At 48.3% G+C, this 25,224-nt stretch overlaps 1 protein-coding gene across 1 annotated transcript in view; it reads left to right on the forward strand.

Moving 5' to 3' along the window:
- Nucleotides 1-1,406: 1,406 nt before the first annotated feature.
- stox1 (storkhead box 1) overlaps nucleotides 1,407-25,224 on the forward strand; it is a 260,248-nt gene continuing 236,430 nt past the window's right edge. Inside the window, exon 1 of the mRNA XM_041209965.1 lies at nucleotides 1,407-1,746. Within this exon, the coding sequence (XP_041065899.1) occupies nucleotides 1,455-1,746 (292 nt within the window). The 5' untranslated portion in view covers nucleotides 1,407-1,454. The remainder of the gene's footprint in view (nucleotides 1,747-25,224) is intronic.

Genomic DNA, 25,224 nt, shown 5'->3' on the forward strand with positions numbered 1-25,224 from the left:
TAAGGTGTCAGAGGACTCACGGATGTAGGTGGGAAGGGACTGGACAAGGGGAGGGAGAAGGGAGTCAAGATAATGAGAAATGAGTTCCGTGGGACAGGAACAGGCTGACACGATCGGTCTACCAGGACAGTTCTGTTTGTGGATTTTGGGTACGAGGTAGAAGCGGGCTGTCCGAGGTTGAGCGACTATCAGGTTGGAAGCTGTGGGAGGAAGATCTCCGGAGGAGATGAGGTCAGTGACAGTCCTGGAAACAATGGCTTGATGTTCAGTGGTGGGGTCATGGTCCAGGAAGAGGTAGGAGGAAGTGTTTGCGAGTTGACGGTCTTCCTCAAGCAGCATGAAGGTCAGGTGATTTCTTGGAAGAGGCGAGCTTGTTGACAGTTCCAAGGTGAACTTATGACCTTTTAAAAAAAAATCCCAGATTAGCACCCAGATATACAGATAATGCCAAGTCCTTCCTTTTGTAAAAGATAAATTCAGTCTTGAGTGATGTGATTCTAACAACAGAACTAATTTTCGTTTGAAAAACTTACAAGAAAACCTGTCTGTACGAGTCTTTTACAGTCACAGTACAGAAACAGTTAGACACTCACTGAATTGGTTATTGTGTTCGAACGAGGAGTGGGAAAAGCGGGGAGGCATTTTACCAGTTCTTGACTGTAACAATATTCAAAACAGAACAATTAATTTTTGATAAGTTAATTAAAAGATATGTAGATAGTGTGGTAAAGTGGAGTGGGGTGGAAGATCAGACAAGATCCTGTTGAATGGCAGAGTAGACTTGAAAGGCAGATGGCCCCCTTAAAGTCCGATTTATGCTCTTATGATTTTATGGCACTGGCATAATCTTATAAAGTACTCTGATTTAGGAATGCTTGGGGCATGGAAGACAATGTCCTATGAGGGATGCCACTGTGCCACCCACTTCCCTCATGACTATGCCACACGATGTGTGAAGGGTTCTTCCGTGAGGCCTGCTTATCCCCTGCTTCTATCGTGATGCCAACGACCTTATCTACCAGCTCACTTGATGACCATTTTCCAAATTTGAAATAGGCAGGACTGTTCAATAAACTGGGAAGCTCTGCACAAACCAACCTTTAGCCATTAACTTTGTAGGACCTCATGGCTCCTGGACAATCTAAACCAGGAACATTTTGATTTCAGGACATCATTTCCGGAGTCACCTCTGGTTCTGAGTCACAGACCCTGCCACATGCTAAAGCCCAGTTGCCATAGAGTTGGTGAATTGACAGTGTCAGGCCCTCCCCGGTTGCCATGGAGATGGTTGATTGACAGTCAGGCCCGCCTCGATTGCTATGGAGATGGTTGATTGACAGTGTCAGGCCTTCCCCGGTTGCTACGGAGATGGTTGACAGTGTCAGGCCGCCCTGGTTGCCCGGGCAGCAGCATTCAGGCCGGGACCCGGGCAGTGAGTGCTGGCGGAGACCGCGATGTCGGTGCTGTTGAGCCGGAGCTCGCTGGCGCTGGTTCTGGGAGTGCGGGAAGCGGCCGTGGAGCCTGGCCGGAGCGGGAAGCAGCTGCTGGAGGAGCTGAAGGCAGAGAACGGGCGCAGTGTGTGGGACAGGCGGCTAGTGCAGGCCGTGACCGGCCTCCTGCTCCTCGGATGGCTGGACAACTCCATCCTGCTGCTGGGCGGGAGGACACAAGAACTGGAGGTGGTGAAGGAAGCGTGGATCCGGAGAGCACTGAGACCACCCCGGGGATTCCGCATCAGAGCAATGGGTGAGTGATCCCGGTGAGAGAGAGAGAGACTGGGAAAAGGAGAGAGATTGGGGAATAGGAGAGAGGGAGAGAGATTGGGGAATAGGAGAGAGGGAGAGAGATTGGGGAATAGGAGAGAGGGAGAGAAATTGGGGAATAGGAGAGAGGGAGAGAGATTGGGGAAAAGGAGAGAGGGAGAGAGATTGGGGAAAAGGAGAGAGGGAGAGAGATTGGGGAAAAGGAGAGAGGGAGAGAGATTGGGGAAAAGGAGAGAGGGACAGAAATTGGGGAAAAAGAGAGAGGGACAGAAATTGGGGAAAAAGAGAGAGGGACAGAAATTGGGAAAAAGGAGAGAGGGAGAGAGATTGGGGAAAAAGAGGGAGAGAAATTGGGGAAAAAGAGGGAGAGAAATTGGGGAAAAAGAGGGAGAGAAATTGGGGAAAAAGAGAGAGGGAGAGTAATTGGGGAAAAAGAGAGGGAGAGAAATTGGGGAAAAGGAGAGAGGAGAGAAATTGGGGAAAAGGAGAGAGGAGAGAGATTGGGGAAAAGGAGAGAGGAGAGAGATTGGGGAAAAGGAGAGGGGAGAGAGATTGGGTAAAAGGAGGGAGGGAGAGAGATTGAGGAAAAGGAGAGAGATTTGGGGAAAAGGAGAGGGGAGAGAGATTGGGGAGAGAGATTGGGGAAAAGGAGAGGGGAGAGAGATTGGGTAAAAGGAGAGAGATTTGGGGAAAAGGAGAGAGGGAGAGAGATTGGGGAACAGGAGAGGGGAGAGAGATTGGGGAACAGGAGAGGGGAGAGAGATTGGGGAAAAGGAGAGGGGAGAGAGATTGGGGAAAAGGAGAGGGGAGAGAGATTGGGGAAAAGGAGAGGGGAGAGAGATTGGGGAAAGGAGAGGGGAGAGAGATTGGGTAAAAGGAGGGAGGGAGAAAGATTGGGGAAAAGGAGAGAGATTTGGGGAAAAGGAGAGAGGGAGAGAGATTGGGGAAAAGGAGAGGAGCGAGATTGGGAAAAAGGAGAGAGGGAGAGATATTGGGGAAAATGAGAGAGGGAGAGATATTGGGGAAAAGGAGAGGGGAGAGAGATTGGGTAAAAGGAGGGAGGGAGAAAGATTGGGGAAAAGGAGAGAGATTTGGGGAAAAGGAGAGAGATTTGGGGAAAAGGAGAGAGATTTGGGGAAAAGGAGAGAGGGAGAGAGATTGGGGAAAAGGAGAGGAGCGAGATTGGGAAAAAGGAGAGAGGGAGAGATATTGGGGAAAAGGAGAGAGGGAGAGATATTGGGGAAAAGGAGAGGGGAGAGAGATTGGGGAAAAGGAGAGAGGGAGAGAGATTGGGGGAAAGGAAAGAGGGAGAGAGATTGGGGGAAAGGAAAGAGGGAGAGAGATTGGGGGAAAGGAAAGAGGGAGAGAGATTGGGGGAAAGGAAAGAGGGAGAGAGATTGGGGGAAAGGAAAGAGGGAGAGAGATTGGGGAACAGGAGAGAGGGAGAGAGATTTGGGGAAAAGGAGAGAGGGAGAGAGATTTGGGGAAAAGGAGAGAGGGAGAGAGATTTGGGGAAAAGGGGAGAGGGAGAGAGATTTGGGGAAAAGGAGAGAGGGAGAGAGATTTGGGGAAAAGCAGAGAGGGAGAGAGATTTGGGGAAAAGGAGAGAGGGAGAGGGATTTGGGGAAAAGGAGAGAGGGAGATTGTGGAGAAGGAGAGAGAGCATTTGTGGAGATGGAGAGAGAGATATTGTGGAGATGGAGAGAGGTTGTGGGGAAGGAGAGAGAGATTGTGGAGAAGGAGAGAGATTGTAGAGAAGGAGAGAGAGAGAGATTGTGGAGAAGGAGAGAGATAGATTGTGGAGAAGGAGAGAGATAGATTGTGGAGAAGGAGAGAGAGATTGTGGAGTAGGAGAGGGAGATTGTGGAGAAGGAGAGAGAGAGGGAGATTGTGGAGAAGGAGAGAGAGAGGGAGATTGTGAAGAAGGAGAGAGAGATTTTGGAGAAGGAGGGAGAGAGCTTGTGGAGAAGGAGAAGGAGAGAGATTGTGGAGAAATAGAGAGAGATTGTGGAGAACGATTGTGGAGAGAGAGAGAGATTGTGGAGATGGAGAAAGAGGGAGATTGTGGAGAAGGAGAAAGAGAGAGATTGTGGAGAAAGAGAGAGAGAGAGATTGTGGAGAAGCAGAGAAAAAGAGCTTGTGGAGGAGTGAGAGAGATTGCGGAGGAGAGAGAGATTGCGGAGGAGAGAGAGAGATTGCGGAGGAGAGAGAGAGATTGCGGAGGAGAGAGAGAGATTGCGGAGGAGAGAGAGAGAGATTGTGGAGGAGAGAGAGAGATTGTGGAGGAGAGAGAGAGAGATTGTGGAGGAGAGAGAGAGATTGTGGAGGAGAGAGAGATTGTGGAGGAGAGAGAGAGATTGTGGAGGAGAGAGAGAGATTGTGGAGGAGAGAGAGAGATTGTGGAGGAGTGAGAGAGATTGTGGAGGAGAGAGAGAGAGATTGTGGAGAAGGAGAGAGAGAGATTGTGGAGGAGAGAGAGAGAGATTGTGAAGAAGGAGAGAGAGAGAGATTGTGAAGAAGGAGAGAGAGAGAGAGATTGTGGAGGAGAGAGAGAGATTGTGGAGGAGAGAGAGAGAGATTGTGAAGAAGGAGAGAGAGAGAGATTGTGGAGGAGAGAGAGAGAGATTGTGGAGGAGAGAGAGAGATTGTGGAGGAGAGAGAGAGATTGTGGAGGAGAGAGAGAGATTGTGGAGGAGAGAGAGAGATTGTGGCGGAGAGAGAGTGAGATTGTGGAGGAGAGAGAGATTGTGAGGAAGGATAGAGAGATTGTGAGGAAGGAGAGAGATTGTGGAGAAGGAGAGAGAGAGAGATTGTGGAGAAGGAGAGAGAGAGAGATTGTGGAGAAGGAGAGAGAGAGAGATTGTGGATAAGGAGAGAGAGAGAGATTGTGGAGAAGGAGAGAGAGAGAGATTGTGGAGAAGGAGAGAGAGAGAGATTGTGGAGAAGGAGAGAGAGAGAGATTGTGGAGAAGGAGAGAGAGAGAGATTGTGGAGAAGGAGAGAGAGAGAGATTGTGGAGAAGGAGAGAGAGAGAAATTGTGGAGAATGAGAGAGAGATTATGGGGAAGATGAGAGAGAGATTATGGGGAAGATGAGAGAGAGATTATGGGGAAGGAGAGTGAGAGATTGTGGAATAGGAGAGAGTGAGATTGTGGAATAGGAGAGAGTGAGATTGTGGAATAGGAGAGAGTGAGATTGTGGAATAGGAGAGAGTGAGATTGTGGAGAAGGATAGAGAGAGAGATTGTGGAGAAGGAGAGGGAGAGATTGTGAAGAATGGGAGAGAGAGGGAGATTGTGGAGGAGAGAGAGAGATTGTGGAGAAGGAGAGAGTGAGATTGTGGGGAAGGAGAGAGTGAGATTATGGAGATGGAGAGAGATTGTGGAGATGGAGAGCGAGATAGATTGTCGAGAAGGAGAGCGAGATAGATTGTGGAGAAGGAGAACGAGATAGATTGTGGAGAAGGAGAGAGAGAGATTGTGGAGAATGAGAGCGAGAGAGATTGTGGAGAAGGAGAGAGAGAGATGGTGCAGAAGGAGAGAGAGAGAGATTGTGAAGAAGGAGAGAGAGAGAGATTGTGAAGGTGAGAGAGAGAGATTGTGAAGGAGAGAGAGAGACATTGTGGAGGAGAGAGAGAGAGGTTGTGGTGGAGAGAGAGAGAGGTTGTGGAGGAGAGAGAGAGAGGTTGTGGAGGAGAGAGAGAGAGGTTGTGGAGGAGAGAGAGAGAGAGGTTGTGGAGGAGCGAGAGAGAGATTGTGGAGGAGAGAGCGAGAGATTGTGGAGGAGAGAGAGAGAGATTGTGGAGGAGAGAGAGAGAGATTGTGGAGGAGAGAGAGCGAGAGATTGTGGAGGAGAGAGAGAGATTGTGGAGGAGAGAGAGAGAGGTTGTGGAGGAGAGAGAGCGAGAGATTGTGGAGGAGAGAGAGATTGTGGAGGAGAGAGAGAGAGGTTGTGGAGGAGCGAGAGGGAGATTGTGGAGGAGCGAGAGAGAGATTGTGGAGGAGAGAGAGAGAGATTGTGAAGAAGGAGAGAGAGATTGTGAAGGAGAGAGAGAGAGATTGTGAAGGAGAGAGAGAGAGATTGTGAAGAAGGAGTGAGAGAGATTGTGAAGAAGGAGAGAGAGAGAGAGATTGTGAAGAAGGAGAGAGAGAGAGATTGTGGAGGAGAGAGAGAGAGATTGTGAAGAAGGAGAGAGAGAGAGATTGTGAAGAAGGAGAGAGAGAGAGATTGTGAAGAAGGAGAGAGAGAGAGAGATTGTGGAGGAGAGAGAGATTGTGGAGGAGAGAGAGAGAGATTGTGAAGAAGGAGAGAGAGAGAGATTGTGGAGGAGAGAGAGAGAGATTGTGGAGGAGAGAGAGAGATTGTGGAGGAGAGAGAGAGATTGTGGCGGAGAGAGAGTGAGATTGTGGAGGAGAGAGAGATTGTGAGGAAGGATAGAGAGATTGTGAGGAAGGAGAGAGATTGTGGAGAAGGAGAGAGAGAGAGATTGTGGAGAAGGAGAGAGAGAGAGATTGTGGAGAAGGAGAGAGAGAGAGATTGTGGAGAAGGAGAGAGAGAGAGATTGTGGAGAAGGAGAGAGAGAGAGATTGTGGAGAAGGAGAGAGAGAGAGATTGTGGAGAAGGAGAGAGAGAGAGAGATTGTGGAGAAGGAGAGAGAGAGAGATTGTGGAGAAGGAGAGTGAGAGAGATTGTGGAGAAGGAGAGAGAGAGAGATTGTGGAGAATGAGAGAGAGATTATGGGGAAGATGAGAGAGAGATTATGGGGAAGGAGAGTGAGAGATTGTGGAATAGGAGAGAGTGAGATTGTGGAATAGGAGAGAGTGAGATTGTGGAATAGGAGAGAGTGAGATTGTGGAGAAGGATAGAGAGAGAGATTGTGGAGAAGGAGAGGGAGAGATTGTGAAGAATGGGAGAGAGAGGGAGATTGTGGAGGAGAGAGAGAGATTGTGGAGAAGGAGAGAGTGAGATTGTGGGGAAGGAGAGAGTGAGATTATGGAGATGGAGAGAGATTGTGGAGATGGAGAGCGAGATAGATTGTCGAGAAGGAGAGCGAGATAGATTGTGGAGAAGGAGAACGAGATAGATTGTGGAGAAGGAGAGAGAGAGATTGTGGAGAATGAGAGCGAGAGAGATTGTGGAGAAGGAGAGAGAGAGATTGTGGAGAAGGAGAGAGAGAGATGGTGCAGAAGGAGAGAGAGAGAGATTGTGAAGAAGGAGAGAGAGAGAGATTGTGAAGAAGGAGAGAGAGAGAGATTGTGAAGGAGAGAGAGAGAGATTGTGAAGGAGAGAGAGAGAGATTGTGAAGAAGGAGAGAGAGATAGATTGTGAAGAAGGAGAGAGAGAGAGATTGTGAAGAAGCAGAGAGAGAGAGATTGTGAAGGAGAGAGAGATTGTGAAGGAGAGAGAGATTGTGAAGGAGAGAGAGATTGTGAAGGAGAGAGAGAGAGATTGTGAAGAAGGAGTGAGAGAGATTGTGAAGAAGGAGAGAGAGAGAGATTGTAAAGAAGGAGAGAGAGAGAGATTGTGGGGGAGAGAGAGAGAGATTGTGAAGAAGGAGAGAGAGAGAGATTGTGAAGAAGGAGAGAGAGAGAGATTGTGAAGAAGGAGAGAGAGAGATTGTGGAGGAGAGAGAGAGATTGTGGAGGAGAGAGAGAGAGATTGTGAAGAAGGAGAGAGAGAGAGAGATTGTGGAGGAGAGAGAGAGAGATTGTGGAGGAGAGAGAGAGATTGTGGCGGAGAGAGAGTGAGATTGTGGAGGAGAGAGAGATTGTGAGGAAGGATAGAGAGATTGTGAGGAAGGAGAGAGGGATTGTGGTAAAGGAGAGAGATTGTGCGGAAGCAGAGAGATTGCCGGGTAGGTGAGAGAGAGATTGTGGGGAAGCAGAGACAGATTGTTGGGAGTGAGATAGAGAGATTGTGGAGAAGGAGAGAGAGATTGTGGAGAAGGAGAGAGAGATTGTGGAGAAGGAGAGAGAGATTGTGGAGAAGGAGAGGGAGATTGTGCAGAAGGAGAGAGAGATTGTGGAGAATGAGAGAGAGAGAGATTGTGGAGAATGAGAGAGAGAGAGATTGTGGAGAATGAGAGAGAGAGAGATTGTGGAGAATGAGAGAGAGAGAGATTGTGGAGAATGAGAGAGAGAGAGATTGTGGAGAATGAGAGAGAGAGAGATTGTGGAGAATGAGAGAGAGAGAGATTGTGGAGAATGAGAGAGAGAGAGATTGTGGAGAATGAGAGAGAGAGAGATTGTGAAGAAGTAGAGAGAGAGAGATTTTGAAGATGGAGAGAGAGAGATTGTGAAGAAAGAGAGGGAGAGAGATTGTGAAGAAGGAGAGAGAGAGAGATTGTGAAGAAGGAGAGAGAGAGATTGTGAAGAAGGAGAGAGAGAGAGATTGTGAAGAATGAGAGAGAGAGAGAGATTGTGGAGGAGAGAGAGAGAGATTGTGGAGGAGGGAAAGAGAGATTGTGGAGGAGAGAGAGAGAGATTGTGGAGGAGAGAGAGAGATTGTGGAGGAGAGAGAGAGAGATTGTGGAGGAGAGAGAGAGAGATTGTGGCTGAGAGAGAGAGATTGTGGAGGAGAGAGAGAGATTGTGGAGAAGAGAGAGAGAGATTGTGGAGGAGAGAGAGAGAGATTGTGGAGGAGAGAGAGAGATTGTGGAGGAGAGAGAGAGAGATTGTGGAGGAGAGAGAGACAGATTGTGGAGGAGAGAGAGACAGATTGTGGAGGAGAGAGAGAGAGATTGTGGAGGAGAGAGAGAGAGATTGTGGAGGAGAGAGAGAGATTGTGGAGGAGAGAGAGAGAGATTGTGGAGGAGAGAGAGAGATTGTGGAGGAGAGAGAGAGAGATTGTGGAGGAGAGAGAGAGAGATTGTGGAGGAGAGAGAGAGATTGTGGAGGAGAGAGAGAGTGATTGTGGAGGAGAGAGAGAGAGATTGTGGAGGAGAGAGAGAGAGATTGTGGAGGAGAGAGAGAGATTGTGGAGGAGAGAGAGAGAGATTGTGGAGGAGAGAGAGAGAGATTGTGGAGGAGAGAGAGAGAGAGATTGTGGAGGAGAGAGAGAGAGAGATTGTGGAGGAGAGAGAGAGAGGTTGTGGAGGAGAGAGAGAGAGGTTGTGGAGGAGAGAGAGAGAGGTTGTGGAGGAGAGAGAGAGAGGTGTGGAGGAGCGAGAGAGAGATTGTGGAGGAGAGAGCGAGAGATTGTGGAGGAGAGAGAGAGAGATTGTGGAGGAGAGAGAGAGAGATTGTGGAGGAGAGAGAGAGAGATTGTGGAGGAGAGAGAGCGAGAGATTGTGGAGGAGAGAGAGAGAGGTTGTGGAGGAGAGAGAGCGAGAGATTGTGGAGGAGAGAGAGAGATTGTGGAGGAGAGAGAGAGAGGTTGTGGAGGAGCGAGAGGGAGATTGTGGAGGAGCGAGAGAGAGATTGTGGAGGAGAGAGAGAGAGATTGTGAAGAAGGAGAGAGAGATTGTGAAGGAGAGAGAGATTGTGAAGGAGAGAGAGAGAGATTGTGAAGAAGGAGAGAGAGAGATTGTGAAGAAGGAGAGAGAGAGAGAGATTGTGGAGGAGAGAGAGAGAGATTGTGAAGAAGGAGAGAGAGAGATTGTGAAGAAGGAGAGAGAGAGAGATTGTGAAGAAGGAGAGAGAGAGAGAGATTGTGGAGGAGAGAGAGAGATTGTGGAGGAGAGAGAGAGAGATTGTGGAGGAGAGAGAGAGAGATTGTGAAGAAGGAGGGAGAGAGAGATTGTGGAGGAGAGAGAGAGAGATTGTGGAGGAGAGAGAGAGATTGTGGAGGAGAGAGAGAGATTGTGGAGGAGAGAGAGAGATTGTGGCGGAGAGAGAGTGAGATTGTGGAGGAGAGAGAGATTGTGAGGAAGGATAGAGAGATTGTGAGGAAGGAGAGAGATTGTGGAGAAGGAGAGAGAGAGAGATTGTGGAGAAGGAGAGAGAGAGAGATTGTGGAGAAGGAGAGAGAGAGAGATTGTGGAGAAGGAGAGAGAGAGAGATTGTGGAGAAGGAGAGAGAGAGAGATTGTGGAGAAGGAGAGAGAGAGAGATTGTGGAGAAGGAGAGAGAGAGAGAGATTGTGGAGAAGGAGAGAGAGAGAGATTGTGGAGAAGGAGAGAGAGAGAGATTGTGGAGAAGGAGAGTGAGAGAGATTGTGGAGAAGGAGAGAGAGAGAGATTGTGGAGAAGGAGAGAGAGAGAAATTGTGGAGAATGAGAGAGAGATTATGGGGAAGGAGAGAGAGATTATGGGGAAGGAGAGAGAGAGATTATGGGGAAGGAGAGAGATTGTGGAATAGGAGAGAGTGAGATTGTGGAATAGGAGAGAGTGAGATTGTGGAATAGGAGAGAGTGAGATTGTGGAGAAGGATAGAGAGAGAGATTGTGGAGAAGGAGAGGGAGAGATTGTGAAGAATGGGAGAGAGAGAGACATTGTGGAGGAGAGAGAGAGATTGTGGAGAAGGAGAGAGAGAGATTGCGGAGAAGGAGAGAGAGAGATTATGGAGAAGGAGAGAGATTGTGGAGAAGGAGAGCGAGATAGATTGTGGAGAAGGAGAGCGAGATAGATTGTGGAGAAGGAGAGCGAGATAGATTGTGGAGAAGGAGAGAGAGAGATTGTGGAGAATGAGAGCGAGAGAGATTGTGGAGAAGGAGAGAGAGAGAGATTGTGCAGAAGGAGAGAGAGAGAGATTGTGAAGGTGAGAGAGAGAGATTGTGAAGGTGAGAGAGAGAGATTGTGAAGGAGAGAGAGAGAGATTGTGAAGAAGGAGAGAGAGATAGATTGTGAAGAAGGAGAGAGAGAGAGATTGTGAAGAAGGAGAGAGAGAGAGATTGTGAAGGAGAGAGAGATTGTGAAGGAGAGAGAGATTGTGAAGGAGAGAGAGATTGTGAAGGAGAGAGAGATTGTGAAGGAGAGAGAGATTGTGAAGGAGAGAGAGATTGTGAAGGAGAGAGAGAGAGATTGTGAAGAAGGAGTGAGAGAGATTGTGAAGAAGGAGAGAGAGAGAGAGATTGTGAAGAAGGAGAGAGAGAGATTGTGGGGGAGAGAGAGAGAGATTGTGAAGAAGGAGAGAGAGAGAGATTGTGGAGGAGCGAGAGAGAGATTGTGGAGGAGAGAGAGAGAGATTGTGAAGAAGGAGAGAGAGATTGTGAAGGAGAGAGAGAGAGATTGTGAAGGAGAGAGAGAGAGATTGTGAAGGAGAGAGAGAGAGATTGTGAAGAAGGAGTGAGAGAGATTGTGAAGAAGGAGAGAGAGAGAGAGATTGTGGAGGAGAGAGAGAGAGATTGTGAAGAAGGAGAGAGAGAGATTGTGAAGAAGGAGAGAGAGAGAGATTGTGAAGAAGGAGAGAGAGAGAGAGATTGTGGAGGAGAGAGAGAGATTGTGGAGGAGAGAGAGAGAGATTGTGGAGGAGAGAGAGAGAGATTGTGGAGGAGAGAGAGAGAGATTGTGAAGAAGGAGAGAGAGAGAGATTGTGGAGGAGAGAGAGAGATTGTGGAGGAGAGAGAGATTGTGGGGGAGAGAGAGATTGTGGCGGAGAGAGAGTGAGATTGTGGAGGAGAGAGAGATTGTGAGGAAGGATAGAGAGATTGTGAGGAAGGAGCGAGATTGTGGAGAAGGAGAGAGAGAGAGATTGTGGAGAAGGAGAGAGAGAGAGATTGTGGAGAAGGAGAGAGAGAGAGATTGTGGAGAAGGAGAGAGAGAGAGATTGTGGAGAAGGAGAGAGAGAGAGATTGTGGAGAAGGAGAGAGAGAGAGATTGTGGAGAAGGAGAGAGAGAGAGATTGTGGAGAAGGAGAGAGAGAGAGAGATTGTGGAGAAGGAGAGAGAGAGAGATTGTGGAGAAGGAGAGAGAGAGAGATTGTGGAGGAGAGAGAGAGAGATTGTGGAGGAGAGAGAGAGAGATTGTGGAGGAGAGAGAGAGATTGTGGAGGAGAGAGAGAGAGATTGTGAAGAAGGAGAGAGAGAGAGAGATTGTGGAGGATAGAGAGAGAGATTGTGGAGGAGAGAGAGAGATTGTGGCGGAGAGAGAGTGAGATTGTGGAGGAGAGAGAGATTGTGAGGAAGGATAGAGAGATTGTGAGGAAGGAGAGAGGGATTGTGGTAAAGGAGAGAGATTGTGCGGAAGCAGAGAGATTGCCGGGTAGGTGAGAGAGAGATTGTGGGGAAGCAGAGACAGATTGTTGGGAGTGAGATAGAGAGATTGTGGAGAAGGAGAGAGAGATTGTGGAGAAGGAGAGAGAGATTGTGGAGAAGGAGAGGGAGATTGTGGAGAAGGAGAGGGAGATTGTGCAGAAGGAGAGAGAGATTGTGGAGAATGAGAGAGAGAGAGATTGTGGAGAATGAGAGAGAGAGAGATTGTGGAGAATGAGAGAGAGAGAGATTGTGGAGAATGAGAGAGAGAGAGATTGTGGAGAATGAGAGAGAGAGAGATTGTGGAGAATGAGAGAGAGAGAGATTGTGGAGAATGAGAGAGAGAGAGATTGTGGAGAATGAGAGAGAGAGAGATTGTGGAGAATGAGAGAGAGAGAGATTGTGAAGAAGGAGAGAGAGAGAGATTTTGAAGATGGAGAGAGAGAGATTGTGAAGAAAGAGAGGGAGAGAGATTGTGAAGAAGGAGAGAGAGAGAGATTGTGAAGAAGGAGAGAGAGAGATTGTGAAGAAGGAGAGAGAGAGAGATTGTGAAGAATGAGAGAGAGAGAGAGATTGTGGAGGAGAGAGAGAGAGATTGTGGAGGAGGGAAAGAGAGATTGTGGAGGAGAGAGAGAGAGATTGTGGAGGAGAGAGAGAGATTGTGGAGGAGAGAGAGAGAGATTGTGGAGGAGAGAGAGAGAGATTGTGGCTGAGAGAGAGAGATTGTGGAGGAGAGAGAGAGATTGTGGAGAAGAGAGAGAGAGATTGTGGAGGAGAGAGAGAGAGATTGTGGAGGAGAGAGAGAGATTGTGGAGGAGAGAGAGAGAGATTGTGGAGGAGAGAGAGAGAGATTGTGGAGGAGAGAGAGAGAGATTGTGGAGGAGAGAGAGAGAGATTGTGGAGGAGAGAGAGATAGATTGTGGAGGAGAGAGAGATAGATTGTGGAGGAGAGAGAGACAGATTGTGGAGGAGAGAGAGACAGATTGTGGAGGAGAGAGAGAGAGATTGTGGAGGAGAGAGAGAGAGATTGTGGAGGAGAGAGAGAGATTGTGGAGGAGAGAGAGAGAGATTGTGGAGGAGAGAGAGAGATTGTGGAGGAGAGAGAGAGATTGTGGAGGAGAGAGAGAGAGATTGTGGAGGAGAGAGAGAGATTGTGGAGGAGAGAGAGAGTGATTGTGGAGGAGAGAGAGAGAGATTGTGGAGGAGAGAGAGAGAGATTGTGGAGGAGAGAGAGAGAGATTGTGGAGGAGAGAGAGAGAGATTGTGGAGGAGAGAGAGAGATTGTGGAGGAGAGAGAGAGAGATTGTGGAGGAGAGAGAGAGAGAGATTGTGGAGGAGAGAGAGAGAGGTTGTGGAGGAGAGAGAGAGAGGTTGTGGAGGAGAGAGAGAGAGGTTGTGGAGGAGAGAGAGAGAGGTGTGGAGGAGCGAGAGAGAGATTGTGGAGGAGAGAGCGAGAGATTGTGGAGGAGAGAGAGAGAGATTGTGGAGGAGAGAGAGAGAGATTGTGGAGGAGAGAGAGAGAGATTGTGGAGGAGAGAGAGAGAGATTGTGGAGGAGAGAGAGCGAGAGATTGTGGAGGAGAGAGAGAGATTGTGGAGGAGAGAGAGAGAGGTTGTGGAGGAGAGAGAGCGAGAGATTGTGGAGGAGAGAGAGAGATTGTGGAGGAGAGAGAGAGAGGTTGTGGAGGAGCGAGAGGGAGATTGTGGAGGAGCGAGAGAGAGATTGTGGAGGAGAGAGAGAGAGATTGTGAAGAAGGAGAGAGAGATTGTGAAGGAGAGAGAGAGAGATTGTGAAGGAGAGAGAGAGAGATTGTGAAGAAGGAGTGAGAGAGATTGTGAAGAAGGAGAGAGAGAGAGAGATTGTGGAGGAGAGAGAGAGAGATTGTGAAGAAGGAGAGAGAGAGATTGTGAAGAAGGAGAGAGAGAGAGATTGTGAAGAAGGAGAGAGAGAGAGAGATTGTGGAGGAGAGAGAGAGATTGTGGAGGAGAGAGAGAGAGATTGTGGAGGAGAGAGAGAGAGATTGTGAAGAAGGAGGGAGAGAGAGATTGTGGAGGAGAGAGAGAGAGATTGTGGAGGAGAGAGAGAGAGAGATTGTGGAGAAGGAGAGAGAGAGAGATTGTGGAGAAGGAGAGAGAGAGAGATTGTGGAGAAGGAGAGAGAGAGAGAGATTGTGGAGAAGGAGAGAGAGAGAGATTGTGGAGAAGGAGAGAGAGAGAGATTGTGGAGAAGGAGAGTGAGAGAGATTGTGGAGAAGGAGAGAGAGAGAGATTGTGGAGAAGGAGAGAGAGAGAAATTGTGGAGAATGAGAGAGAGATTATGGGGAAGGAGAGAGAGATTATGGGGAAGGAGAGAGAGAGATTATGGGGAAGGAGAGAGATTGTGGAATAGGAGAGAGTGAGATTGTGGAATAGGAGAGAGTGAGATTGTGGAATAGGAGAGAGTGAGATTGTGGAGAAGGATAGAGAGAGAGATTGTGGAGAAGGAGAGGGAGAGATTGTGAAGAATGGGAGAGAGAGGGAGATTGTGGAGGAGAGAGAGAGATTGTGGAGAAGGAGAGAGTGAGATTGTGGGGAAGGAGAGAGTGAGATTATGGAGAAGGAGAGAGATTGTGGAGAAGGAGAGCGAGATAGATTGTGGAGAAGGAGAGCGAGATAGATTGTGGAGAAGGAGAGCGAGATAGATTGTGGAGAAGGAGAGAGAGAGATTGTGGAGAATGAGAGAGAGAGAGATTGTGGAGAAGGGGAGAGAGAGAGATTGTGAAGAAGGAGAGAGAGAGAGATTGTGAAGGTGAGAGAGAGAGATTGTGAAGGTGAGAGAGAGAGATTGTGAAGGAGAGAGAGAGAGATTGTGAAGAAGGAGAGAGAGATAGATTGTGAAGAAGGAGAGAGAGAGAGATTGTGAAGAAGGAGAGAGAGAGAGATTGTGAAGGAGAGAGAGATTGTGAAGGAGAGAGAGATTGTGAAGGAGAGAGAGATTGTGAAGGAGAGAGAGAGAGATTGTGAAGAAGGAGTGAGAGAGATTGTGAAGAAGGAGAGAGAGAGAGAGATTGTGAAGAAGGAGAGAGAGAGATTGTGGGGGAGAGAGAGAGAGATTGTGAAGAAGGAGAGAGAGAGAGATTGTGGAGGAGCGAGAGAGAGATTGTGGAGGAGAGAGAGAGAGATTGTGAAGAAGGAGAGAGAGATTGTGAAGGAGAGAGAGAGAGATTGTGAAGGAGAGAGAGAGAGATTGTGAAGGAGAGAGAGAGAGATTGTGAAGAAGGAGTGAGAGAGATTGTGAAGAAGGAGAGAGAGAGAGAGATTGTGGAGGAGAGAGAGAGAGATTGTGAAGAAGGAGAGAGAGAGATTGTGAAGAAGGAGAGAGAGAGAGATTGTGAAGAGAGAGAGAGATTGTGGAGAGAGAGAGAGAGATTGTGGAGGAGAGAGAGAGATTGTGGAGGAGAGAGAGAGAGATTGTGGAGGAGAGAGAGAGAGATTGTGAAGAAGGAGAGAGAGAGAGATTGTGGAGGAGAGAGAGAGAGATTGTGGAGGAGAGAGAGAGATTGTGGAGGAGAGAGAGAGATTGTGGCGGAGAGAGAGTGAGATTGTGGAGGAGAGAGAGATTGTGAGGAAGGATAGAGAGATTGTGAGGAAGGAGAGAGATTGTGGAGAAGGAGAGAGAGAGAGATTGTGGAGAAGGAGAGAGAGAGAGATTGTGGAGAAGGAGAGAGAGAGAGATTGTGGAGAAGGAGAGAGAGAGAGATTGTGGAGAAGGAGAGAGAGAGAGATTGTGGAGGAGAGAGAGAGAGATTGTGGAGGAGAGAGAGAGAGATTGTTGTAGGAGAGAGGGAGAGAGATTGTGGAGGAGAGAGAGAGAGATTGTGGAGGAGAGAGAGAGAGGTTGTGGACGAGAGAGAGAGAGGTTGTGGAGAAGCGAGAGAGAGATTGTGGAGGAGCGAGAGAGAGATTGTGGAGGATAGAGAGAGAGAGATTGTGGAGGAGAGAGAGCGAGAGATTGTGGAGGAGAGAGAGATTGTGGAGGAGAGAGAGAGGGGTTGTGGAGGAGCGAGAGGGAGATTGATGAGGAGCGAGAGAGAGATTGTGGAGGAGAGAGAGAGAGATTGTGGAGGAGAGAGAGAGAGATTGTGGAGGAGAGAGAGAGAGATTGTGGAGAAGGAGAGAGAGAGATTGTGGAGAAGGAGAGAGAGAGATTGTGAAGAAGGAGAGAGAGAGAGATTGTGGAGGAGAGTGAGTGAGATTGTGGAGAAGGAGAGAGAGAGAGATTGTGGAGAAGGAGAGAGAGAGAGAGATTGTGGAGAAGGAGAGAGAGAGAGAGATTGTGGAGGAGAGAGAGAGAGATTGTGGAGAAGGAGAGAGAGAGAGATTGTGGAGAAGGAGAGAGAGAGAGATTGTGGAGAAGGAGAGAGAGAGATTGTGGAGAAGGAGAGAGAGAGAGATTGTGGAGAAGGAGAGAGAGAGAGATTGTGGAGAAGGAGCGAGAGAGAGATTGTGGAGAAGGAGAGAGAGAGAGATTGTGGAGAAGGAGAGACAGAGAGATTGTGGAGAAGGAGAGAGAGAGAGATTGTGGAGAAGGAGAGGGAGAGATTGTGGAGAAGGAGAGAGAGAGAGATTGTGGAGAAGGAGAGAGAGAGAGATTGTGGAGAATGAGAGAGAGATTATGGGGAAGGAGAGAGAGAGAGATATGGGGAAGGAGAGAGAGAGATTATGGGGAAGGAGAGAGAGAGATTATGGGAAGGAGAGAGAGAGATTATGGAGGAAGAGAGAGAGAGATTATGGGGAAGGAGAGAGAGAGATTATGGGGAAGGAGGGAGAGAATTATGGGGAAGGAGAGAGAGAGATTGTGGAGGAGAGAGAGAGATTGTGGAGGAGAGAGAGAGATTGTGGGGAAGGAGAGAGAGATTGTGGGGAAGGAGAGAGAGATTGTGGGGAAGGAGAGAGAGATTGTGGGGAGAGAGAGAGAGATTGTGGGGAAGGAGAGAGTGATTGTGGGGAAGGAGAGAGAGAGTGAGATTGTGGAGAAGGAGAGAGAGAGATTGTGGAGAAGGAGAGAGAGATTGTGGAGAACGAGAGAGAGAGAGATTGTGGAAAAAGATTGTGGAGATGGAGAGAGATTGTGGAGAAGGTGAAAGACAGAGATTGTGGAGAGAGAGAGAGAGATTGTGGGAAGAGAGAGAGAGATTGTGGAGGAGAGAGAGAGATTGTGGAGGAGAGAGAGAGATTGTGGAGGAAGAAGAGAGAGAGATTGTGGAGGGGAAAGAGAGATTGTGGGGAGGAGAGAGAGAGATATGTGGAGAGGAGAGAGAGAGATTGATGGGGTGAGAGAGAGAGATTGTGGAGTAGGAGAGAGAGAGATTGTGGAGAGAGAGAGAGAGAGATTGTGGAGAGTGAGAGAGAGATTGTGAGTGAGAGAGAGAGATTGTGGGAGACAGAGAGAGAGAGATTGTCGGGGAGAGAGAGAGAGATTGTGGGGGAGTGAGAGAGATTGTGGAGGAGAGAGAGAGAGGTTGTGGAGGAGAGAGAGAGAGGTTGTGGAGGAGAGAGAGAGAGGTGTGGAGGAGCGAGAGAGAGATTGTGGAGGAGAGAGCGAGAGATTGTGGAGGAGAGAGAGAGAGATTGTGGAGGAGAGAGAGAGAGATTGTGGAGGAGAGAGAGAGAGATTGTGGAGGAGAGAGAGAGAGATTGTGGAGGAGAGAGAGCGAGAGATTGTGGAGGAGAGAGAGAGATTGTGGAGGAGAGAGAGAGAGGTTGTGGAGGAGAGAGAGCGAGAGATTGTGGAGGAGAGAGAGAGATTGTGGAGGAGAGAGAGAGAGGTTGTGGAGGAGAGAGAGATATTGTGGAGGAGAGAGAGAGATTGTGGAGGAGAGAGAGAGAGATTGTGGGGAAGGAGAGAGAGATTGTGGGGAAGGAGAGAGAGAGTGAGATTGTGGAAGGAGAGAGAGAGAGATTGTGAGAGGAGAGAGAGAGATTGTGAGAAGGAGAGAGAGAGAGATTGTGGAGGAGAGAGAGAGAGATTGTGGAAGAAGAGAGAGAGAGATTGTGAGAGGAGAGAGAGAGAGATTGTGAGAGGAGAGAGAGAGAGATTGTGGAGGAGAGAGAGAGATTGTGGAGGAGAGAGAGAGAGATTGTGGAGGAGAGAGAGAGAGATTGTGGAGGAGAGAGAGAGAGATTGTGGAGGAGAGAGAGAGAGATTGTGGAGGAGAGAGAGAGATTGTGGAGGAGAGAGAGAGATTGTGGAGGAGAGAGAGAGAGATTGTGGAGGAGAGAGAGAGAGATTGTGGAGGAGAGAGAGAGAGATTGTGGAGGAGAGAGAGAGAGATTGTGGAGGAGAGAGAGAGAGATTGTGGAGGAGAGAGAGAGAGATTGTGAGGAAGGAGAGTGAGATTGTGAGGAAGGAGAGAGGGATTGTGGAGAGAGAGAGAGAGAGATTGTGGAGAAGGAGAGAGAGAGAGATTGTGGAGAAGGAGAGAGAGAGAGATTGTGGAGGAGAGAGAGAGAGATTGTGGAGGAGAGAGAGAGAGATTGTGGAAGGAGAGAGAGAGAGATTGTGGAGGAGAGAGAGAGAGATTGTGGAGGAGAGAGAGAGAGATTGTGGAGGAGAGAGAGAGAGATTGTGGAGGAGAGAGAGAGAGATTGTGGAGGAGAGAGAGAGAGATTGTGGAGGAGAGAGAGAGATTGTGGAGGAGAGAGAGAGAGATTGTGGAGAGTGAGAGAGAGAGATTGTGGAGGAGAGAGAGAGATTGTTGTGGAGAGAGAGAGAGAGAGATTGTGGAGGAGAGAGAGAGAGATTGTGGAGAAGGAGAGAGAGAGATTGTGGAAGGAGAGAGAGGAGAGTGGTGGAGGAGAAGAGAGATTGTGGAGAAGGAGAGAGAGAGATTGTGGGGAAGGAGAGATAGATTGTGGAGATGGAGAGAGATTGTGGAGGAGGAGAGAGAGAGATTGTGGAGAAGGAGAGAGAGAGATTGTGGAGAAGTAGAGAGAGAGAGCGATTGTGGAGAAGGAGAGAGAGAGATTGTGGAGAGGGAGAGACATTGTGGAGAAGGAGAGAGAGAGACATTGTGGAGAAGGAGAGAGAGAGAGATTGTGAAGAAAGAGAGAGAGATTGTGGCGGAGAGAGAGAGAGATTGTGAAGAAGGATAGAGAGAGAGATTGTGAAGAAGGAGAGAGAGAGAGATTGTGAAGAAGGAGAGAGAGAGATTGTGAAGAAGGAGAGAGAGAGAGATTGTGAAGGAGAGAGAGATTGTGAAGAAGGAGAGAGAGAGATTGTGAAGAAGGAGAGAGATTGTGAAGGAAGAGAGATTGTGAAGGATAGAGAGATTGTGAGGAAGGAGAGAGGGATTGTGGTAAAGGAGAGAGATTGTGCGGAAGGAGAGAGATTGCCGGGAATGTGTGAGAGATTGTGGGGAAGCAGAGACAGATTGTTGGGAGTGAGAGAGAGAGATTGTGGAGAAGGAGAGAGAGATTGTGGAGAAGGAGAGGGAGATTGTGCAGAAGGAGAGAGAGATTGTGGAGAAGGAGAGAGAGAGATTGTGGAGAATGAGAGAGAGAGAGATTGTGGAGAATGAGAGAGAGAGAGATTGTGGAGAATGAGAGAGAGAGAGATTGTGAAGAAGGAGAGAGAGAGATTGTGAAGAAAGAGAGGGAGAGAGATTGTGAAGAAGGAGAGAGAGAGAGATTGTGAAGAAGGAGAGAGAGAGAGATTGTGAAGAGTGAGAGAGAGAGAGAGATTGTGGAGGAGAGAGAGAGAGATTGTGGAGGAGGGAAAGAGAGATTGTGGAGGAGAGAGAGAGAGATTGTGGAGGAGAGAGAGAGAGATTGTGGAGGAGAGAGAGAGAGATTGTGGAGGAGAGAGAGAGAGATTGTGGCGGAGAGAGAGAGAGATTGTGGGGAAGGAGAGAGAGATTGTGGGGAAGGAGAGAGAGATTGTGGGGAAGGAGAGAGAGATTGTGGAGGAGAGAGAGAGAGATTGTGGAGAAGGAGAGAGAGAGAGATTGTGGAGGAGAGAGAGAGAGATTGTGGAGGAGAGAGAGAGAGATTGTGGAGGAGAGAGAGAGAGATTGTGGAGGAGAGAGAGAGAGATTGTGGAGGAGAGAGAGAGAGATTGTGGAGGAGAGAGAGAGAGATTGTTGTAGGAGAGAGGGAGAGAGATTGTGGAGGAGAGAGAGAGAGGTTGTGGACGAGAGAGAGAGAGGTTGTGGAGAAGCGAGAGAGAGATTGTGGAGGAGCGAGAGAGAGATTGTGGAGGATAGAGAGAGAGAGATTGTGGAGGAGAGAGAGCGAGAGATTGTGGAGGAGAGAGAGATTGTGGAGGAGAGAGAGAGGGGTTGTGGAGGAGCGAGAGGGAGATTGATGAGGAGCGAGAGAGAGATTGTGGAGGAGAGAGAGAGAGATTGTGGAGGAGAGAGAGAGAGATTGTGGAGGAGAGAGAGAGAGATTGTGGAGGAGAGAGAGAGAGATTGTGGAGAAGGAGAGAGAGAGAGATTGTGGAGAAGGAGAGAGAGAGAGATTGTGGAGAAGGAGAGAGAGAGAGATTGTGGAGAAGGAGAGAGAGAGAGATTGTGGAGAAGGAGAGAGAGAGAGAGATTGTGGAGAAGGAGAGAGAGAGAGAGATTGTGGAGGAGAGAGAGAGAGATTGTGGAGAAGGAGAGAGAGAGAGATTGTGGAGAAGGAGAGAGAGAGAGATTGTGGAGAAGGAGAGAGAGAGAGATTGTGGAGAAGGAGAGAGAGAGAGATTGTGGAGAAGGAGAGAGAGAGAGATTGTGAAGAAGGAGAGAGAGAGAGATTGTGGAGAAGGAGAGAGAGAGAGATTGTGGAGAAGGAGAGAGAGAGAGATTGTGGAGAAGGAGAGAGAGAGAGATTGTGGAGAAGGAGAGAGAGAGAGATTGTGGAGAAGGAGAGAGAGAGAGATTGTGGAGAAGGAGAGAGAGAGAGATTGTGGAGAAGGAGAGAGAGAGAGATTGTGGAGAAGGAGAGAGAGATTATGGGGAAGGAGAGAGAGAGATTATGGGGAAGGAGAGAGAGAGATTATGGGGAAGGAGAGAGAGAGATTATGGGGAAGGAGAGAGAGAGATTATGGGGAAGGAGGGAGAGAAATTATGGGGAAGGAGAGTGAGAGATTGTGGAATAGGAGAGAGTGAGATTGTGGAGAAGGATAGAGAGAGAGATTGTGGAGAATGAGAGAGAGATTATGGGGAAGGAGAGAGAGAGATTATGGGGAAGGAGAGAGAGACTATGGGGAAGGAGAGTGAGAGATTGTGGAATAGGAGAGAGAGAGATTGTGGAGAAGGATAGAGAGAGAGATTGTGGAGAAGGAGAGAGAGAGAGAGATTGTGGAGAAGGAGAGAGAGAGAGATTGTGGAGAAGGGGAGAGAGAGAGATTGTGGAGAAGGAGAGAGAGAGAAATTGTGGAGAATGAGAGAGAGAGAGAAATTGTGGAGAATGAGAGAGAGATTATGGGGAAGGAGAGAGAGAGATTATGGGGAAGGAGAGAGAGAGATTATGGGGAAGGAGAGAGAGAGATTATGGGGAAGGAGAGAGAGAGATTATGGGGAAGGAGAGAGAGAGATTATGGGGAAGGAGAGTGAGAGATTGTGGAATAGGAGAGAGTGAGAGATTGTGGAATAGGAGAGAGTGAGATTGTGGAGAAGGATAGAGAGAGAGATTGTGGAGAATGAGAGAGAGATTATGGGGAAGGAGAGAGAGAGATTATGGGGAAGGAGAGAGAGACTATGGGGAAGGAGAGAGACTTGTGAAGGAGAGAGAGAGATTGTGGAGAAGGAGAGAGAGAGATTGTGGAGAAGGAGAGAGAGAGATTGCGGAGAAGGAGAGAGAGAGATTGTGGAGAAGGAGAGAGAGAGAGATTGTGGAGAAGGAGAGAGAGAGAGATTGTGGAGAAGGAGAGAGAGAGAGATTGTGGAGAAGGAGAGAGAGAGAGATTGTGGAGAAGGAGAGAGAGAGAGAGATTGTGGAGAAGGAGAGAGAGAGAGATTGTGGAGAAGGAGAGAGAGAGAGATTGTGGAGAAGGAGAGAGAGAGAGATTGTGGAGAAGGAGAGAGAGAGAGATTGTGGAGAAGGAGAGAGAGAGAGATTGTGGAGAAGGAGAGAGAGAGAAATTGTGGAGAATGAGAGAGAGATTATGGGGAAGGAGAGAGAGAGATTATGGGGAAGGAGAGAGAGAGATTATGGGGAAGGAGAGAGAGAGATTATGGGGAAGGAGAGAGAGAGATTATGGGGAAGGAGAGAGAGAGATTATGGGGAAGGAGAGTGAGAGATTGTGGAATAGGAGAGAGTGAGATTGTGGAGAAGGATAGAGAGAGAGATTTTGGAGAATGAGAGAGAGATTATGGGGAAGGAGAGAGAGAGATTATGGGGAAGGAGAGAGAGAGATTATGGGGAAGGAGAGAGAGACTATGGGGAAGGAGAGTGAGAGATTGTGGAATAGGAGAGAGTGAGATTGTGGAGAAGGATAGAGAGAGAGATTGTGGAGAAAGAGAGAGAGAGAGATTGTGGAGTAGGAGAGAGAGAGATTGTGGAGTAGGAGAGAGAGAGATTGTGGAGTAGGAGAGAGAGAGATTGTGGAGTAGGAGAGAGAGAGATTTTGGAGAAGGAGAGAGAGAGATAGTTTGTGAAGAAGGTGAGAGAGAGATTGTCAAGAAGGAGAGAGAAAGAGATTGTGAAGAAGGAGAGAGAGAGAGATTGTGAAGAAGGAGAGAGAGAGAGATTGTGAAGAAGGAGAGAGAGAGAGATTGTGAAGAAGGAGAGAGAGAGATTGTGATGAAGGAGAGAGAGAGAGATTGTGAAGAAGGAGAGAGAGGGAGATTGTGAAGAAGGAGAGAGGGAGAGATTGTGGAGGAGAGAGAGGGAGAGATTGTGGAGGAGAGAGAGAGAGATTGTGGAGGAGAGAGAGAGAGATTGTGGAGGAGAGAGAGAGAGATTGTGGAGGAGAGAGAGAGAGATTGTGGAGGAGAGGGAGAGAGCTTGTGAGGAAGGAGAGAGAGCTTGTGAGGAAGGAGAGAGAGATTGTGAGGAAGGAGAGATAGATTGTGGGGAAGGAGGGAGAGAGATTGTGGGGATGGAGAGAGAGTGATTGTGGGGATGGAGAGAGAGAGATTGTGGAGATGGAGTGAGAGATTGTGGAGAAGGAGAGAGAGAGAGAGAGAGAGATTGTGGAGAAGGAGAAAGAGAGAGATTGTAGAGAAGGAGAAAGAGAGTTTGTGGAGAAAGAGAGAGAGATTGTGGGAAAATATTGTGGAGATAGAGATTGTGGAGAAGGAGAGAGAGAGATTGTGGAGAAGGAGAGAGAGAGAGATTGTGAAGAAGGAGAGAGAGAGATTGTGAAGAATTGGAGAGAGTGGGAGATTGTGGAGGGGAGAGAGAGATTTTGGAGAAGGAGAGAGAGAGATAGATTGTGAAGAAGGAGAGAGAGAGATTGTGAAGAAGGAGAGAGAAAGAGATTGTGAAGAAGGAGAGAGAGAGAGATTGTGAAGAAGGAGAGAGAGAGAGATTGTGAAGAAGGAGAGAGAGAGAGATTGTGAAGAAGGAGAGAGAGAGATTGTGATGAAGGAGAGAGAGAGAGATTGTGAAGAAGGAGAGAGAGGGAGATTGTGAAGAAGGAGAGAGGGAGAGATTGTGGAGGAGAGAGAGGGAGAGATTGTGGAGGAGAGAGAGAGAGATTGTGGAGGAGAGAGAGAGAGATTGTGGAGGAGAGAGAGAGAGATTGTGGAGGAGAGGGAGAGAGCTTGTGAGGAAGGAGAGAGAGCTTGTGAGGAAGGAGAGAGAGATTGTGAGGAAGGAGAGATAGATTGTGGGGAAGGAGGGAGAGAGATTGTGGGGATGGAGAGAGAGTGATTGTGGGGATGGAGAGAGAGAGATTGTGGAGATGGAGTGAGAGATTGTGGAGAAGGAGAGAGAGAGAGAGAGAGAGATTGTGGAGAAGGAGAAAGAGAGAGATTGTAGAGAAGGAGAAAGAGAGTTTGTGGAGAAAGAGAGAGAGATTGTGGGAAAATATTGTGGAGATAGAGATTGTGGAGAAGGAGAGAGAGAGATTGTGGAGAAGGAGAGAGAGAGAGATTGTGAAGAAGGAGAGAGAGAGATTGTGAAGAAGGAGAGAGAGAGATTGTGAAGAAGGAGAGAGAGAGAGATTGTGGAGAAGGAGAGAGAGAGAGATTGTGGAGAATGAGAGAGCGATTATGGGGATGGAGAGAGAGAGATTGTGGAGATGGAGAGAGAGAGATTGTGGAGAAGGTGAGAGAGAGATTGTGGAGAAGGTGAGAGAGAGATTGTGGAGAAGGAGAGGGGGAGATTGTGGAGAAGGAGAGAGAGAGAGATTGTGGAGAAGGAGAGAGAGAGAGAGATTTTGGAGAGAGAGAGAGATTGTGGAGAAGGAGAGAGAGAGAGAGAGATTGTGGAGAAGGAGAGAGAGAGAGAGAGATTGTGGAGAAGGAGAGAGAGAGAGATTGTGGAGAAGGAGAGAGAGAGAGATTGTGGAGAAGGAGAGAGAGAGAGATTGTGGAGAAGGAGAAAGAGAGAGATTGTGGAGAAGGAGAAAGAGAGATTGTGGAGAAAGAGAGAGACATTGTGTAGAAGGCGAGAGAGAGAGTTTGTGGTGAAGCAGAGAAAGAGAGATTGTGGAGGGGTGAGAGAGATTGTGGAGGAGAGAGAGAGATTGTGGAGGAGAGAGAGAGATTGTAGAGGAGAGAGAGATTGTGGAGGAGAGAGAGTTTTTGGATAAGGAGAGAGAGAGTTTGTGGAGATGGAGAGAGAGAGATTGTGGAGAAGGAGAGAGAGAGAGATTGTGGAGAAGGAGAGAGAGAGAGATTGTGGAGAAGGAGAGAGAGAGAGATTGTGGAGAAGGAGAGAGAGAGAGATTGTGGAGAAGGAGAGAGAGAGAGATTGTGGAGAAGGAGAGAGAGAGACATTGTGGAGAAGGAGAGAGAGAGAGATTGTGGAGAAGGAGAGAGAGAGAGATTGTGGAGAAGGAGAGAGAGAGAGATTGTGGAGAAGGAGAGAGAGAGAGATTGTGGAGAAGGAGAGTGAGAGAGATTGTGGAGAAGGAGAGAGAGAGAGATTGTGGAGAAGGAGAGAGAGAGAAATTGTGGAGAATGAGAGAGAGATTATGGGGAAGGAGAGAGAGATTATGGGGAAGGAGAGAGAGATTATGGGGAAGGAGAGAGAGAGATTATGGGGAAGGAGAGAGATTGTGGAATAGGAGAGAGTGAGATTGTGGAATAGGAGAGAGTGAGATTGTGGAATAGGAGAGAGTGAGATTGTGGAGAAGGATAGAGAGATAGATTGTGAAGAAGGAGAGAGAGAGAGATTGTGAAGAAGGAGAGAGAGAGAGATTG

This window comes from Carcharodon carcharias, chromosome 17 (assembly GCF_017639515.1).
Source record: "Carcharodon carcharias isolate sCarCar2 chromosome 17, sCarCar2.pri, whole genome shotgun sequence".
Classification (NCBI taxonomy): Eukaryota; Metazoa; Chordata; class Chondrichthyes; order Lamniformes; family Lamnidae; genus Carcharodon; species Carcharodon carcharias.